Source organism: Callospermophilus lateralis, chromosome 2 (assembly GCF_048772815.1).
Source record: "Callospermophilus lateralis isolate mCalLat2 chromosome 2, mCalLat2.hap1, whole genome shotgun sequence".
Classification (NCBI taxonomy): Eukaryota; Metazoa; Chordata; class Mammalia; order Rodentia; family Sciuridae; genus Callospermophilus; species Callospermophilus lateralis.
In genome coordinates, this window is record NC_135306.1 from 22,983,712 (window position 1) to 22,997,402 (window position 13,691).

The following is a 13,691-nucleotide window of genomic DNA, read 5'->3' on the forward strand; positions in this document are numbered from 1 at the left end:
AAAAAAGAATCTGATGCTACAAGACAACCTATACGCCTCAACCTGCTCAGACCTCACTTCTTCTGTCTGCCCGGAGTGAGCTTTCTGCTGTTTACATCTTGCATACAGCTAGGGGCGATAACCTGAAATTTCTTTTGCAATGTTTATGGAGTCCAGAGGGTTGTAGTTATCATCTCTCATCATTCCTTTCATAACAGCCTGTTAATCTCTCCAGTTAACCAGACTGATGGCCAAGGACCAAGTTCACATAGCAAACAGATAATTTAGATGGCATTAAGTTTGTGAAGGTTGCCGGGCACAGTTGTGCACCCCTGTAATCCCAGCAGTGGGAGAGGCTGAGACAGGAGGATTTCGAGTTCAAAGCCAGCCTCAGCAAAAGTGAGGCACTAAGCAACTCAGTGAGATCCTATTTCTAAATAAAATATAGAATAGGGCTGGGGATGTGGCTCAGTGGTTGAGTGCTCCTGAGTTCAATCCCTGGTACTCCCCCTCACCCTACCCCTCTCCCCAAAAAAAGATTGTAAAGGTTTGTGAAAAGATGTGCTTGGACTGCACATTAATTATCAGAAGTACACAGGGCTCAGGTAGTGACTACTCAGACAGCTGTATTACAAGCAAAGCTTACAATTCAGCAGTCACAACAGATAGATGTGCATTGAAAGAGGTCTGCGGGTCTCAGGCCCCGGCTTCTTTGTCTTTCCATCGCTGAGCCACATGGGTTTCCAGGTCTCAGAACCACCAGTGCATGCAAAGTACCTAAATACTAGAAACCTAAAGTTTACTTGTGTTGGGAGGTTCTTTTTTTTTTTTTTTTAAGAGAGAGAGAATATTTTAATATTTATTTTTTAGTTTTCGGTGGACACAACATCTTTATTTTAATGTGGTGCTGAGGATCGAACCCAGCGCCCCACGTATGCCAGGAGAGCGCGTTACCGCTTGAGCCACATCCCCAACCCTGATGGGAGGTTCTTACAGTGGTCAGCTTTAATGTCAAAAGCTCTAGGCTCCACCAAAACCATATGCATATCATAAACCCAATTATTATTACCAAACATTATACCTAGGCTGGTACATTCCTCCAGAAACCACTCAGGAACCCATGGTTAAAGAACATCATTTCTCTTTATTTAATGCCTCCCGTAGCTCCAGGCAGTACTGGAGGTAAGCATGCCGTCAATCCAGACCAGCCCAGATTAACAGAACTGAACGACACGACAGACATATTCATCAGCCACAGGAATCTTATCCAGTCAATCCGCAAGGCTTGCAGCTCAGAGATAAACTAATATGAGTACAAGGAGCTACATGACCTTGAGAAGCACTGAAAAGTGAGACACAGGCAATGGGGATAAGGGTATCTGAACAAAGTCAATTATTTGTACCTGTATGTTTGTCTTTGTGGGGGTCACAGTCCCTTTGAGCCCGCATTATGCATACCAATTCTAGTCCAGTGATATGCAGGATTTGTGAAATGTGAGTATTCATGTGATATTGGTGTTGGAACAAGGAAGTGTGCAGAATCCTTGCATTAAGATATAGGGGTATCCTGTTCAGCTAGAGGTCTGTTTTAGTCAGTTTTTGTTTGTTTGTTTGTTTAGTTTTTCGGTGGATACAACATCTTTGTTTGTATGTGGTGCTGCAGCTTTTTTGCTACTGTGACTGAAAGACCCAACCAGAACAATTTTAAAGGAGAAAAACTGTATTTGGGGACTCATGGTTTCAGAGGTCTCAGTCCATGGACAGTTCCATTCCTTGGGGCTTCAGGTGAGGCAGAACATCATGGTGGAAGAGTGTAGCAGAAGGAAGCAGCTCACATGATGACCAGGAAGTGGAGAGAGACTCCACTGGCCAGATTCAAATATGTACCCCAAAGCCACACCCCCAATGAATCACGCCCTCCAGCCACACTCCACCTGCCTCCAATTACCCCTCAGTTAATCCCATAAGGGATTAATCCACTGATTAGGTGAAGGCTGTAACCCAATCATTTCTCCTCCAAAGCTTCATGCATTTTCTCACGTGAGCTTTCGGGGGACACCTTGCATCCAAACCATAACAAGGTCCTTCCAGGACTATCAGATAGTTCTTCTATGTTCTTCCCATCTCTCCTTGTAGCTATTCATCTTCCCATAGTTTGTGCTATTGTAACGACAGGAAAGAGTGAACTGGGTATGGAAATTCAAAGAGAGAAGTCATGCAACTCAATCAACTTTTTTTTTTAAAATAACTTTATTTTATTTGTTTATTCTTTTATTAATGTGGTGCTGAGGAGCAAACCCAGGGCCTCACATGTGCTAGGCAAGTACTCTGCCACTGAGCCACAATCCCAGCCCCCTCAATCAACTCTTAACAGCCTATTCCTTTGGCTTACTTGGAGTTGTTCCCTTAACAGCTTTTAATGGAAGCAGCAAAACTCCTGGACTCATGGTTTCCCAGCCTTTAGTAGGTTAACAACTGTCTTAATTGATGCAGGCAAACCACTGCCATTGAGGCCCCAGGGAACGGAGCCACTTATGTGCTTTGTAACACGGCTTACTAGACCTTATGAATTCCTAAGGTATAGGAAATGGAGCCATGCCCATGACAACAAGATCTTGGGGGTGGCAGTAACAAGATAGAGAGCTGAAGTCTCTAAATGAGTGCTTAAAACCCAGACCTCAAGCGCTACCCTTGGACTGTAATGGGAGAGAGAAACTTCTGCTTTTTCCAGGCACTGAATTATTTATTGTCCCTCTTTGTTGACCATCTAGCTTTACTCTATCCAGGACAGAAATGGGCACTTAGAACTGGGATAATTTCATCAAGTGTGTGTGTGTGTGTGTGTGTGTGTGCGTGCACACACACACACACACACACACACACCAGACACTGTATTTTGTGAGCTGGGGTTATTTTTGTGGCAGGTCAGAATAATTTTCATAACTGGATAGGCAACTGCAATACCTTAGAAGGCAGACCCAAGCTGATATACTCTTGGGGAAGCAACTGGAAAGAGCCAGAATTTTAGTGCATTGGTTCTTGGGGATGGTGGCTGATTTTTGCAGGCACAGTGGCCCTCCCACCTGCATCCTCATGCCGCAGTCATTCAATGTACATGGCCCTATTTCCATCTATTAATAGTACCATCTGCCCTTTGGGTGCTAGTCTGTGCTGAAGATGGGCTTCACTCATCTGGGAGCAGGCACTGCAGGCCCAGGATTGGAGGAGAGTTTCCTATTGAATCGACTAGATGAGAAGGAAAGTGTGGGAAGGCAGAGCACAGGCTTGGGCTCAGGTGTCTGGCTTTGAATCCTCCTGTCATCACTGGCTCTGTCACCTGGAGCAAATTATTTGAATTCTCTGAGCAGGAGTCTCTTCATTTAACGAGGAGAGGATACTAACAGCCCGAACCTCAAAGGAATGTTCTAAGAGTTGAACTAAATAATCCACGCCAAGTGCCCTTAAGCACTGAGAGCTATTATTGGTAGAAACATGCAGGTGTCCCCTGCCATCTGGCCACAATGGTCAGCTTTCCATTGAAATGTCAGTGAAGTGCCACATTTGACAACAGGTTACAATGCACGAAGCAACAGGTAGGATTGTACACAGGGTAGTTTTGCTGCAGTGTTTGAGGGACTCTGTATACTTCTCCATGGATTCCTGTCTAGTGGAAAGTGAAACTCGTCCTTGAACCCCCAAGGAGGGCCCATGACCATGGAAGCTGTTTTACCTGAGGGAGCACTGCCACCTTGTGGCCATACTTCATACTTGCAGGCACAGATGGGCGTCTTGAAGTCAACTGAAAATTGAGGAAAGGCAACTTTCCCCTATGGGTGAAGATGCTTCTGTAGCCTTCACCTTCATCTTGAGACGCTCCTTCCTACATATCTCCTTGCAAGTTCCTGAAACATTGTGACCCTCCACTAAAGGGTTCTGAAACCTCTCTGGCTTTTAGTAAAAGCACATGGATTCCTCTATGTCTGGAAGAATATATAATTATATGGGTCCAATAGTGAGAGGAAATTTGAGAATATCTGGGCCATTCAAACCAGCTGTTACTTTGCACGAGCTCAGTATGCTTGCTGCACCATGAATACCAATCAGTCAAGAGGCACAGTGGTGGGAATGAAAGAATTTTATTAAGTTAAGCTAAGTGGAAGGTGTCAGGGATTCTTTTACCTAAGGAACCATCTTGCAGGGGTGGTTTATATAGGAGATAGGTGATGGCAGATTGGCGGACGCCTCCTCACAGGTGGAGATTTGTGGTCAGATGATGCACCACTGATCCTAATGGCCTAATCAAGAGATGATTTCCAGTTCTACCAGTCTCAAAAACAAAGGTCACTATTTGCTTAGGCTATTGTTGTCACTGCTTAGTTGGCCCCGCCAGGAGTTCCTAATTTACACAATGGTCAGGGTAGAAGGGGTAGCTGCCCTGAGGCCTTCTTGCTGACCACCAAACCTTGTAATGAAAGAAAACAGACTTCACCTGGTGATGGTGAAAGACACAAGCCAAAGTTAAACAAAGAGGCATGAGATCTCAGTGCTCGGTCTCAAAACTTTTTATGGAATCCTTATGTTGGGTCCAAATTTACGCTTTTGTCATCACTGTGCACCATCAAAATTTCTGATGGTCAAATAAATCCCTTGATCTGGACCTGAAATAAAACTCCGAACAAATGTAAATTTTGTTCTCTTTCCTATTTTCTTCTTAATCTGCCTAGCCCCTGTTAGAGGGCCTCACCAGATAATCACGAACACCCGGAACCATATGTACCTGCGGCATGAATCTGTTTCCCAGGCGTGTGTGTGTGTGTGTGTGTGTGTGTGTGTGTGTTGTAAGGCATTGAACCCAGGGCCTTGGGCATGCTAGGAAAGCAACTGTACCACCAAGCCACATCTCCAACTTCACCCTCTAGTTTTCAAACATTAAGGGGTAGGACCACACTTATTCACGTCTTGCGAATCACTCTGGACCATTGATTCCCAAAATGAGTTCTCTGGGCCAGTGGGAGCAGCATCTCCAGGGAACTCTGTTGAAAATTCTTGGGCTGCTCTTCAGACCCACTGAATCAGAGACTCAGGGGAAGGGCCCTATTGGGTGTAATGAGCCTTCCAGATGACATGGGCCCCACTCAAATCTGAGGACCACTGCTCCCAACAGGCACATTGATGGTACCTGCTAGAGAACACTGAAGAGTTAGAATGTTCTAAAAGGACATGGGCAGAGAAAAAGATAGAGATCTGCAATTTCATTCCAGTGGTTCAGAGTCCATCCTGTGAATTCAGAAGTTTGAAGAACTCTCCTACCACAGTTAATGGGTGTTGAGATCATTTTTTTCTTGGTACAAGAAATCTGTACTGTGCAAACATTCTTCTTCCTTCCCAGCAGAGAAGGCAGGATACTTTTAGAAATTGCCAGTGTGGCATCACCAGGTATCTCCTGGGACCCTGTTCTTTCCTTTGGCATCATCTCGTACCTTTAGAACCTTCCAAGTTCTACTTTTCAGTTCCCCAGATTCTCTGTGTCCCCAGCAGCCCAATTATGAATTCTGGGTGGGTTCTGTGCAGGGAGGGGTGTGCTCCAAGGTGACTTCATCACCTTCCATGTGCCATGATGACCGCCATCTTGCCACCATCAAAACATGGAGATGAACCTGGGGTAAGGGGCATAGACCCCGACCCTTCCCACTGAGGGTCTATCACAGACCCGTAAGCTTGCATACCCACCCTTGGCCTAGGGAAGTCTTGGTGCCTTGACATGGGAGGGTCGTGATGAGAGCCTGCTTAGTAAGAATCCCAAAAGACTTGCATCCAGGCTACCCCAGACTTGGAAACTGGCCTGTCATAGCCTGAGCTCCCAGTGCCTCCACCCACCAAATGGCAGTTCCTTGACTGACTGGGCTCTGCCTAAGGCCGCCAAATCTGGGACTGTCTCCATAGCCCCTGGTTCCTGGAGGGTCCCCACAGAGGCGCTTCCTTCCTTATTAGTGGGTGGACTGGAGACCATAAACTGTTGACATGAAAGGCAATTTTTTCCCCCAATTAAAGGTACGTGGCGTCCTTGGCCCTTTTCCCCCAAACTCGTACTCTGGGTTCCTTTATTTCCCTACTCCTCCCTTAAACCCCCACTCTTTTTTGGCTGGAGCTTTATTGTGGTATCATTTGCATAATACAGTTTGCCCATTTCAAATATACTATTCAATGATTTTTAGTCAATTTGGAGTTATGCAATCACCACAATTTTAATTTTAATGCATTTCTGTCACACAATCATTTGATTCCTCTTCGGCAACAGTGGGAATGCCAAGGCCATCTTCTCTCACCATCTCCAGGGAGAGATGATCCCGAAGAGAGGAGCCCAGAGAAAGTTCATCCGAAGGAAGAAACTTCTTTGCTGCTCCTCTGCAAACTCCACTCCTCCAAATTTTCACACCAAACCTGAGCCTGGAGGACCAGCGGGAGGAGACGTTGCCAGCCCACCCAGAGCTCACGCAGGTCTGCTCTGGCTTCATGTGAAAGTGCCACTGTGTGCTTCTGGGGGATTGGGGTGCTGGGGTTAAGAGCAACACTCAAGGCAGGATGCCCAGGTTCAAATTCAAATGTTGCCATCAACGAGCTACATGGTATCAACAAACTAACCTACCAGAGCCTCAGTTCCCTCACATGTAAAATGGAAACCAAAAGAGTGCACCCCATGAGGTTCTTACAAGAGATACAGTGGCCAGATACATATCCCACGCCTATATATCCAGCAGTCAGGAGGATCCCAAGTTCAAGGCCAGCCACAGCAACTTATGGAGACCCTGTCTCAAAATAAAAAATAAGGGTTGAGCTGAGGGTGTTGCTCAGTGGTAGGGTGCCCCTGGATTCACTCCTAGTAGGAGAGGGAAAGTGTGTGTGGGGGGGTGCAGGCAGTGCCAAAATCTGGTTGCCACGGACCATCTTGTATATTGAGAAGGGGCTTTGGGGACAGTCTGCTACAATGACATTCCTTTGTCCCATAGGTGCTGCAACAGAAGCAGGGGCCAAGGGCACAGGCATGTACTCAAGGTTAGGCTAGTCTTCCCAACTCCCCTCAGTTAAACAAGTAGCCATCCTTTATAAAAACACAACACACATCGGGTTTTTAATGAGAAAATAACTGTATACTTGCATTGAATGCCTCACAATCACTATAAAACCGAAGCAGGATAATAACATCGAAGTGGTTAACATACACAGGAAAGCCAGATACAGAGTATAATTTTCAAACACAGTATTGCTGCTTTTTTTCCCCCTCCTCCAATAAAAAAAAAAAAAAAGAAAATGTCATCTGGATAAAGAGCAACACAATCAAAATTGGCAGCTCACTGAATGCTAAAAATTCAGGAAATCGATTCTGTAACTAAAACTGGATATAGTCACCTTCTCTAATACTTAGGCTATTTTTTTTCCAATACATAGTTTAATTAAATCCATTCTTCATTTGAAAAAAAAAATGTTTGTCTTCAGCGACAAGAGTCAACACTGCTTTAGTGTTTCTTGTTATGAGTGTGTGTGTGTGTGTGTGTGTGTGTGGACACTGATATAGATACTGCTTCTATGTCATCGCCTAGGGTGGGCAGCATGCATGGGTAATTGCATTGTCATCCAAGTAGAACTCAACCAACCTCTGTCACTGACAGACCCTGTTTCCATAATTTCTGGATGAGAGAACCAAGGCGTGTCAGTGGTTAATCGGCTCTGGAAGAAACTGGACATCCATAAACACTGCAGCAAGGAATACTTCTGGGAAGGCTCTAACGTCTGCAAAATCTCAACATTTGTTCTAGCTGACATTAAAAGGCTTGTGCGCTATTGAAGGGTGAGGCCAAGCCTTAGGGGCAGAGAGCTTCCTGAGCCTCTTTCTCCTGGTGGATTAGGCAGGAATGACTTTTCTCCAGGGTTCTGTTCCATCTTCAGGAAGCTACAGGGGTTCATGTGAGATCCCAGAGCACAGTGCTGTGTCCATGGCACAAGCATGGGGTGGCAGTGAGGGGGAATGTTTCTTGAATAAATAAAAAAAAACAAGAGCACAGAGAAAACCTGGCTCTACCCCAGGGAACCGTAATTTTTAATAGGAATGTAATGGGATTGTCAGTGAGTAGAGCAAGGAAATAGCAGTCATCGGGAAGGCAATTTGGGGGAACTAGTAAAAGTTGGAGATGTAGGGGACACAGTAAAAACAGGTCCGTGACTGGGAGAAACAGTCACAGAAATCACATTTATTTCCTCATCTATTCGTGGAGTGTGGCCCAAGGGATCCTGGCTCCAGAGCAATCAGTGCCTCTTGTTCAATCAAGGTGGCCTTGAAAGTGATTCCATGAACTGGGTGGCTTCCTAACGTTCCTCCCAGCCGCCAGCTCTTCTCCATTGCAGCTGTCCCGCGGGTACAAGATCCCCTTCCAGACAGAACAAAAGCTTAAGGTAAGTGGTGAAAATGGTTCCCTCTTGTGGAAAATGGGGGGAGTCAGTCAACACCATGTCTGTGTTCCATGTCTGTCCCAGAGCATGAAGCACAGTGTATTTCCTGAGCAACCCATAAATGGAGCCGACTGGCCACCATCCTGACTGCCACTGTGCTTGGGGCCACAGGTGCTGCTGCCTCCTCTGCTCCTCTGCATGTGTCTCCTTAGAGAACGCCCCTCCCATTCGGTCCTCAGCCCAGAAGTCCTTAGACAAATGGCGGTCCTCCTTCCTGGGCGCTCCCATTCCAATGGGGCAGGACTTCTCCTCTAACATGGAGGTCACCTTCCTGGGAATACCTGGCTCCATGCCAGCCTCTGCCACTATAAAATGAACTCCTGTATCAGGGGTCTTATTTGTTCAGTGTCCCCCAATGGCTAGCACTCGGCTGAGCATTCAGGAGAATGAACCATCCCAACTGCCAAATGCCCACATGCAAGGCTGGCTACAATCTGCAGAATGTGGGTGCATATGACAGGTACTGGAGGCACTTTGAAAGGATCTTTAGGGGTTATTGGCCAGTTCCATCTTTTTACTTTATGCCCACCATTTGTGAATAAACTTTCCCTCAAAGTCAACACTAACAAAGATAAAGAAGCAAAGATAATGTGGGTAACACTACATACGGGTTTTGTGGAATTGCTACTTATGAGAATAACATATCAGAGCTTATGACATAACAATATGAAAACAAAAAAAAAAGAATTTTAATGTGATCTAATTTAATTATTGCTTTAAAAAAATAGTTTTAGAACAAAGGAAAAATAACGAAGGCTGGTTAGTTATTTTTTCTCATGGCCAGAAATAGAACATTTTCTCATCCAGAAATTTAGGGCACCCAATTACTGAATGCCCTTATCATATTGCTTTAAATGACAGAAAAGAGTAAAGCTAGCATCCTCTAGTGTATACTAAGCATGAATCCAAAGCATGGGAATAAATAGGATACGTTCCTAAATGTCAAATTACAAAACTACTCAAAACTCTGCAATTGTGATTCATGCAAATACCATGTTAGGTCAATTTAATATTACAAATACTGCATCAGCTCGGTGCCTTTATATCCCTTTTCATAAAAAAGAAATTCTCACTCACTCCTGATGCTGGCTAACAGCTTTGGAGGAAATAACTGTACACCCAGGTGTCGTGAGCAATCGAAATTTAACACACACACACACACACACACACACACACACCCGTGAACATACACTTGTTACACAAACACACAAAGGTGTACACACACACACACACACACACCCCATCTTTAGGATTTGTAGTTGATTCCAAGCCTGCACTTAAAATTTCTATTCTATATTTTTCTCTTTAGCATCCTGAAAAGCACTCAGCCAAAAAATAATCTCTTTCACGTCCTTCTTCTCCCTCTCCCTCCTCCCTCGTTCTCTCCCTACCTTCATTGACTTTAATGTTTCCTTTCTATTGACCCCAAACATCCCTTCCTTCTTTCTACTACCTCTAAGGCTCACTTTATAATACAAAATAGTTATAAACACTTTTATTTCTTGCCATCTACCTCTCTAAGGCAGAGTTTGACCTTTATTTCCCCCCCAATTATTGCCATCTAAAAATACCCCTACCATCTTGAACCAAGCTGTTCAATGTGTACAGGTTTTATTCATGTTTATATTCCCCTATCCCATCATAAAAATAGTTGTTGCCCACTAAATATAGTTTTCACGTGAAGAAACGTAATTGTGAAAATGTGTTCTTCTAAACTACACATCAGTCAAGAGTATAAGCGGACAAGATCCTAAAGCTAAAATAATCCATTTGGTTTGGCTTTCTCACCCCACATTCCTCAACCTCCTAGTGTAGAAGAGATTGCATCTGCAACATGAAGATATATTGTCTTAAAAATATGGATTGTATGCATTGCAATCATTAATTGCTCCCAATTAAAAACAATCAAATGTAAGAGAAATATTATCATAACTGCCTCTTTGGGGCAACCACCGAGAGGAACACCATTCGTTGTATGGCTGCTGGAGAAAATGGTGCCAATCCAACACCTTGGATGCCACGAGCAAGGGGTGGGAAGCCAGAGCAGAGAAATACCCTGTGCCACAAAGATGGCAACAGCCTGGGCCCTACAGCTCACTAATGGACTTATCCTCACTGTCTGTCCTCATCACCCACCAAGGCTGGTCAAAGGTCTGCCCTCAGCAAATATGTTGATTTGCTTATAATGTCTTTCTCTTTTTGGATCAATTGTGGACTGGTCCAAATCCAGAGGCTTCTTTGAGTCAAAGAAATCCTTTCTCTTCTGACTCCTGGGTCTCAGAATTTGACGGGTGGACCCCCTTTTTGCTTTATTCTTCATCGTTGTGTGTTGCAGTTTCTGGTCTACAGAAGGATTGCTGAGTTTGTATGCACTTTAATAAATAGTCCATCAAAAATGCTTTGATGTGATCATTTCTTGGTTTCTTGGTATCCCAAGCACCAAAGAAGTTTCCTGGGCCGAAGGAAGTTCATTCATTGTCCTCTTCCTCCTGGTTGGCGTAGATCCCTGCCTCCCAGCGCAAGGCCAGTGCGCTCTTCCTTCGATTAACCCTTGTGGCCTCAAGGACCTGAAGAGAAAGGGAAAAAAATCACTCAGGGTTCATGATGCTAATTATGTACATGAGCCAACTTCCCATTTCTTTCCTCTATTCTCCTCCTCAATAGCATCCACATGAATGAAAAGTAATGAAGTGTCTGGTACTGCGGTTGGTAGAGAGGACAGGGAGGAGAGACTGGAACTGTGCCATCCAATATGCCACATGGCTACCAAGTACTTGAAACACATGACTGAGAAACTAACTTAATTTTACTATTTAACTTAATTTTAACTTACTTAAAATTAGTAAATAGCCCCTTTGGCTAATAACTATCATATTGGACGGCATAAGGACAGATCCTCTTAAGTCTCTTCATAAACAGGCAGATCAGAAAGTAATTCCTAACTATTGGACCAGTGTGGATACAAGCCAGGCTTTGTGGATCTATGTAAGGTATGATCATATTTGTATCACACCAATCTACTCTGGCATAATTAAACACAAAGAGTCAGTAACTGAAAAATATAGCTTTTGGGGGTCAACAAAAAGCAATCTCTGCATTTTGATGAAACTTCTTTAGGACCACGTGTACTAATAAAATCAAAGGTGACAACATCAAAGACCACTGAAATGGGTCCTCCTTCCCTCCTGTTCACTAGCACAATCTGTAAACTCCTGAGTGGAAGACTTTAGCCAAAATGTTCCAGCTGTAATTTTATTAAGATGAGGTGCAGATGAATGGCATTTAGGTGGCCAACACACAAGAAATGGTCCTAGGTCTTTGCAGTAAAAGCAAGAACCAATCATGCCAACCAATTACTCTGGCATTAGTTTAGGGTGCGGAGTTTCTGATTTTAAAGAAAAGTTCAGTAGAGCCAGTACTGGTTGGTTTTCCAAACTGCAATGAAGGCTTTGATTATTCTAAAAATAATCATTTAGGCAGGGGACACTGATGTTGGCAACTCCAGAGACGCCGGAGATGCAGGTTACAGGCAGAGCTGGTAAAATAGGCATAAGCAGGTTCTGAGGAGACTAAAGGTCTGGGGGTCCATCTCAACCTGCTTCTCTGCATCTTTGTCCAATGAATGGAGCTTTGATGTGCTTTCCTCTGCAAAGCCCTCCCTACTCGCCCCCAGCAGGGAGAGCTGGGATGTACTCAGTCATGTCTGCTGAATGAATGATGCATTGTGAGGCACCTAAGCCATGTCATCAAGTGTCCTGTTGATAAGCAATCCAAGGTCCCTTATTATCTAAGAAAAATAAATTAGAAGAAATAATAGTTCTAGAAGTGGTACAGTCTAAGTAGAGCATTTCTCTGGCCAACGTGGGATAACATGGAACTGAACCAGAACTGGACTGGGCCTGCAAGGCCTGGGCCCTGTTTCCAGCTCTGCCCATTGGCGATCTACATCTGCCCAACTTGGCAGACTTTCTCAGGAGGCAGTGTGAACTCTGGAGTCCAGGCAGGTCTCGGTTTAAATTCTAGTGACTGCGTGACCTTGGAAAAGTCACCCCTGCACCTCAGTGTCGCCATGTAAAATAGGATCATAAAACCCACAATTGACCTGAGGAATAAATGAGGCAATGCATGTAAGGCATTTTAGCATGGTTCCACGTGAATAATGATTTAATGAGTAATAATGATGTTTAAAAAGTAATAATAAGGTCTCAATAATCATTTCTATCATCACGTGAAAGGATTTGTACTGTATGAAGTGGAATATAAGCACACAGCATCTATATAAGGAACTCTGTCTTGTGTAAAATGATCAACTGCCTTTTGGACTGCAATACAAGCTGACGTTGAAAGGTTTATTAAAAAAAAAAAAAAGCTGGAAATATATCAAAGGTTTTGAGTATAAGAGTCCCCATCCTTTTCAAATGTTCCTTGTCATTTAAACCCTATTTTAATAATCAACTTGAGCAGATTTAGCTTGCCATGTTCTTTGGGAACTCATGCTATAATCTGTCTGCCCATCCACCTTTCAAGCATTTACTGGGGTCCTACCTGTGGTTAGGCAGAGTGCTGGCATGTTGGGGACAGAACAGTCCCTTTCCTCATGGAGCTTAGTCACAAAAAATGTGATGGGCAGACGTCAGTACTCCTAATTAGGGGAACATTTACCAGAGTTTGGGTTTGAACACCAACTGGTCAACTTACATCAGACGAGTTCCCCTTTCTTAATTCATTTCTCTTAATTTGGATGACCACTTAACATGATCTCATTTTCTGATAAAATCTAAATTCCTTGGTAATAGCACAGACAAGACAATAAATGAATCGCTATTGAAATAACTGAGACCTTAGCATAAAACCATTGTTGGGTTCATAGGCCCTGTGATCCAGGACTGTGTTGGAGTAAATCCATCCTAAATTGGCCTTTGAAGATTCAAAAGTCAAGTTCTTGGTATGAGCACTTGCTTCTTAATTAAAACCCAGATCTCTGTGTGTGTATGTGTGCACATGTATATATGTGTATGTAAATCTCTAGCAAATTTAGTGTTATTATTTTAATTATTGCATATTTACTTTTTATAGTCTATGCTTTTCTTTTCTGGGCTAAAAGCACATGCCTCTAGGGCTATAATCATAGCATACACATCATAAGTACTACAAACCAGTTACTGTTTTAATCCTCAGGACATTCCGTGAGATTCAGGCCATCATGA

The 13,691-nt window shown here is 43.8% G+C and overlaps 1 protein-coding gene across 5 annotated transcripts in view; it reads right to left on the reverse strand.

Annotated features, from left to right (window-relative positions):
* Positions 1 to 7,079: 7,079 nt before the first annotated feature.
* Palm2akap2 (PALM2 and AKAP2 fusion) overlaps positions 7,080 to 13,691 on the reverse strand; it is a 457,063-nt gene continuing 450,451 nt past the window's right edge. For 4 of the 5 annotated variants that reach the window (XM_076845693.2, XM_076845695.2, XM_076845696.2 and 1 more), the window contains one exon: positions 7,080 to 11,051. In XM_076845693.2, coding sequence (XP_076701808.2) covers positions 10,953 to 11,051 — 99 coding nt within the window. In that variant the 3' untranslated portion in view covers positions 7,080 to 10,952. The remainder of the gene's footprint in view (positions 11,052 to 13,691) is intronic. The other variant, XM_076845694.2, reaches the window with a different exon arrangement.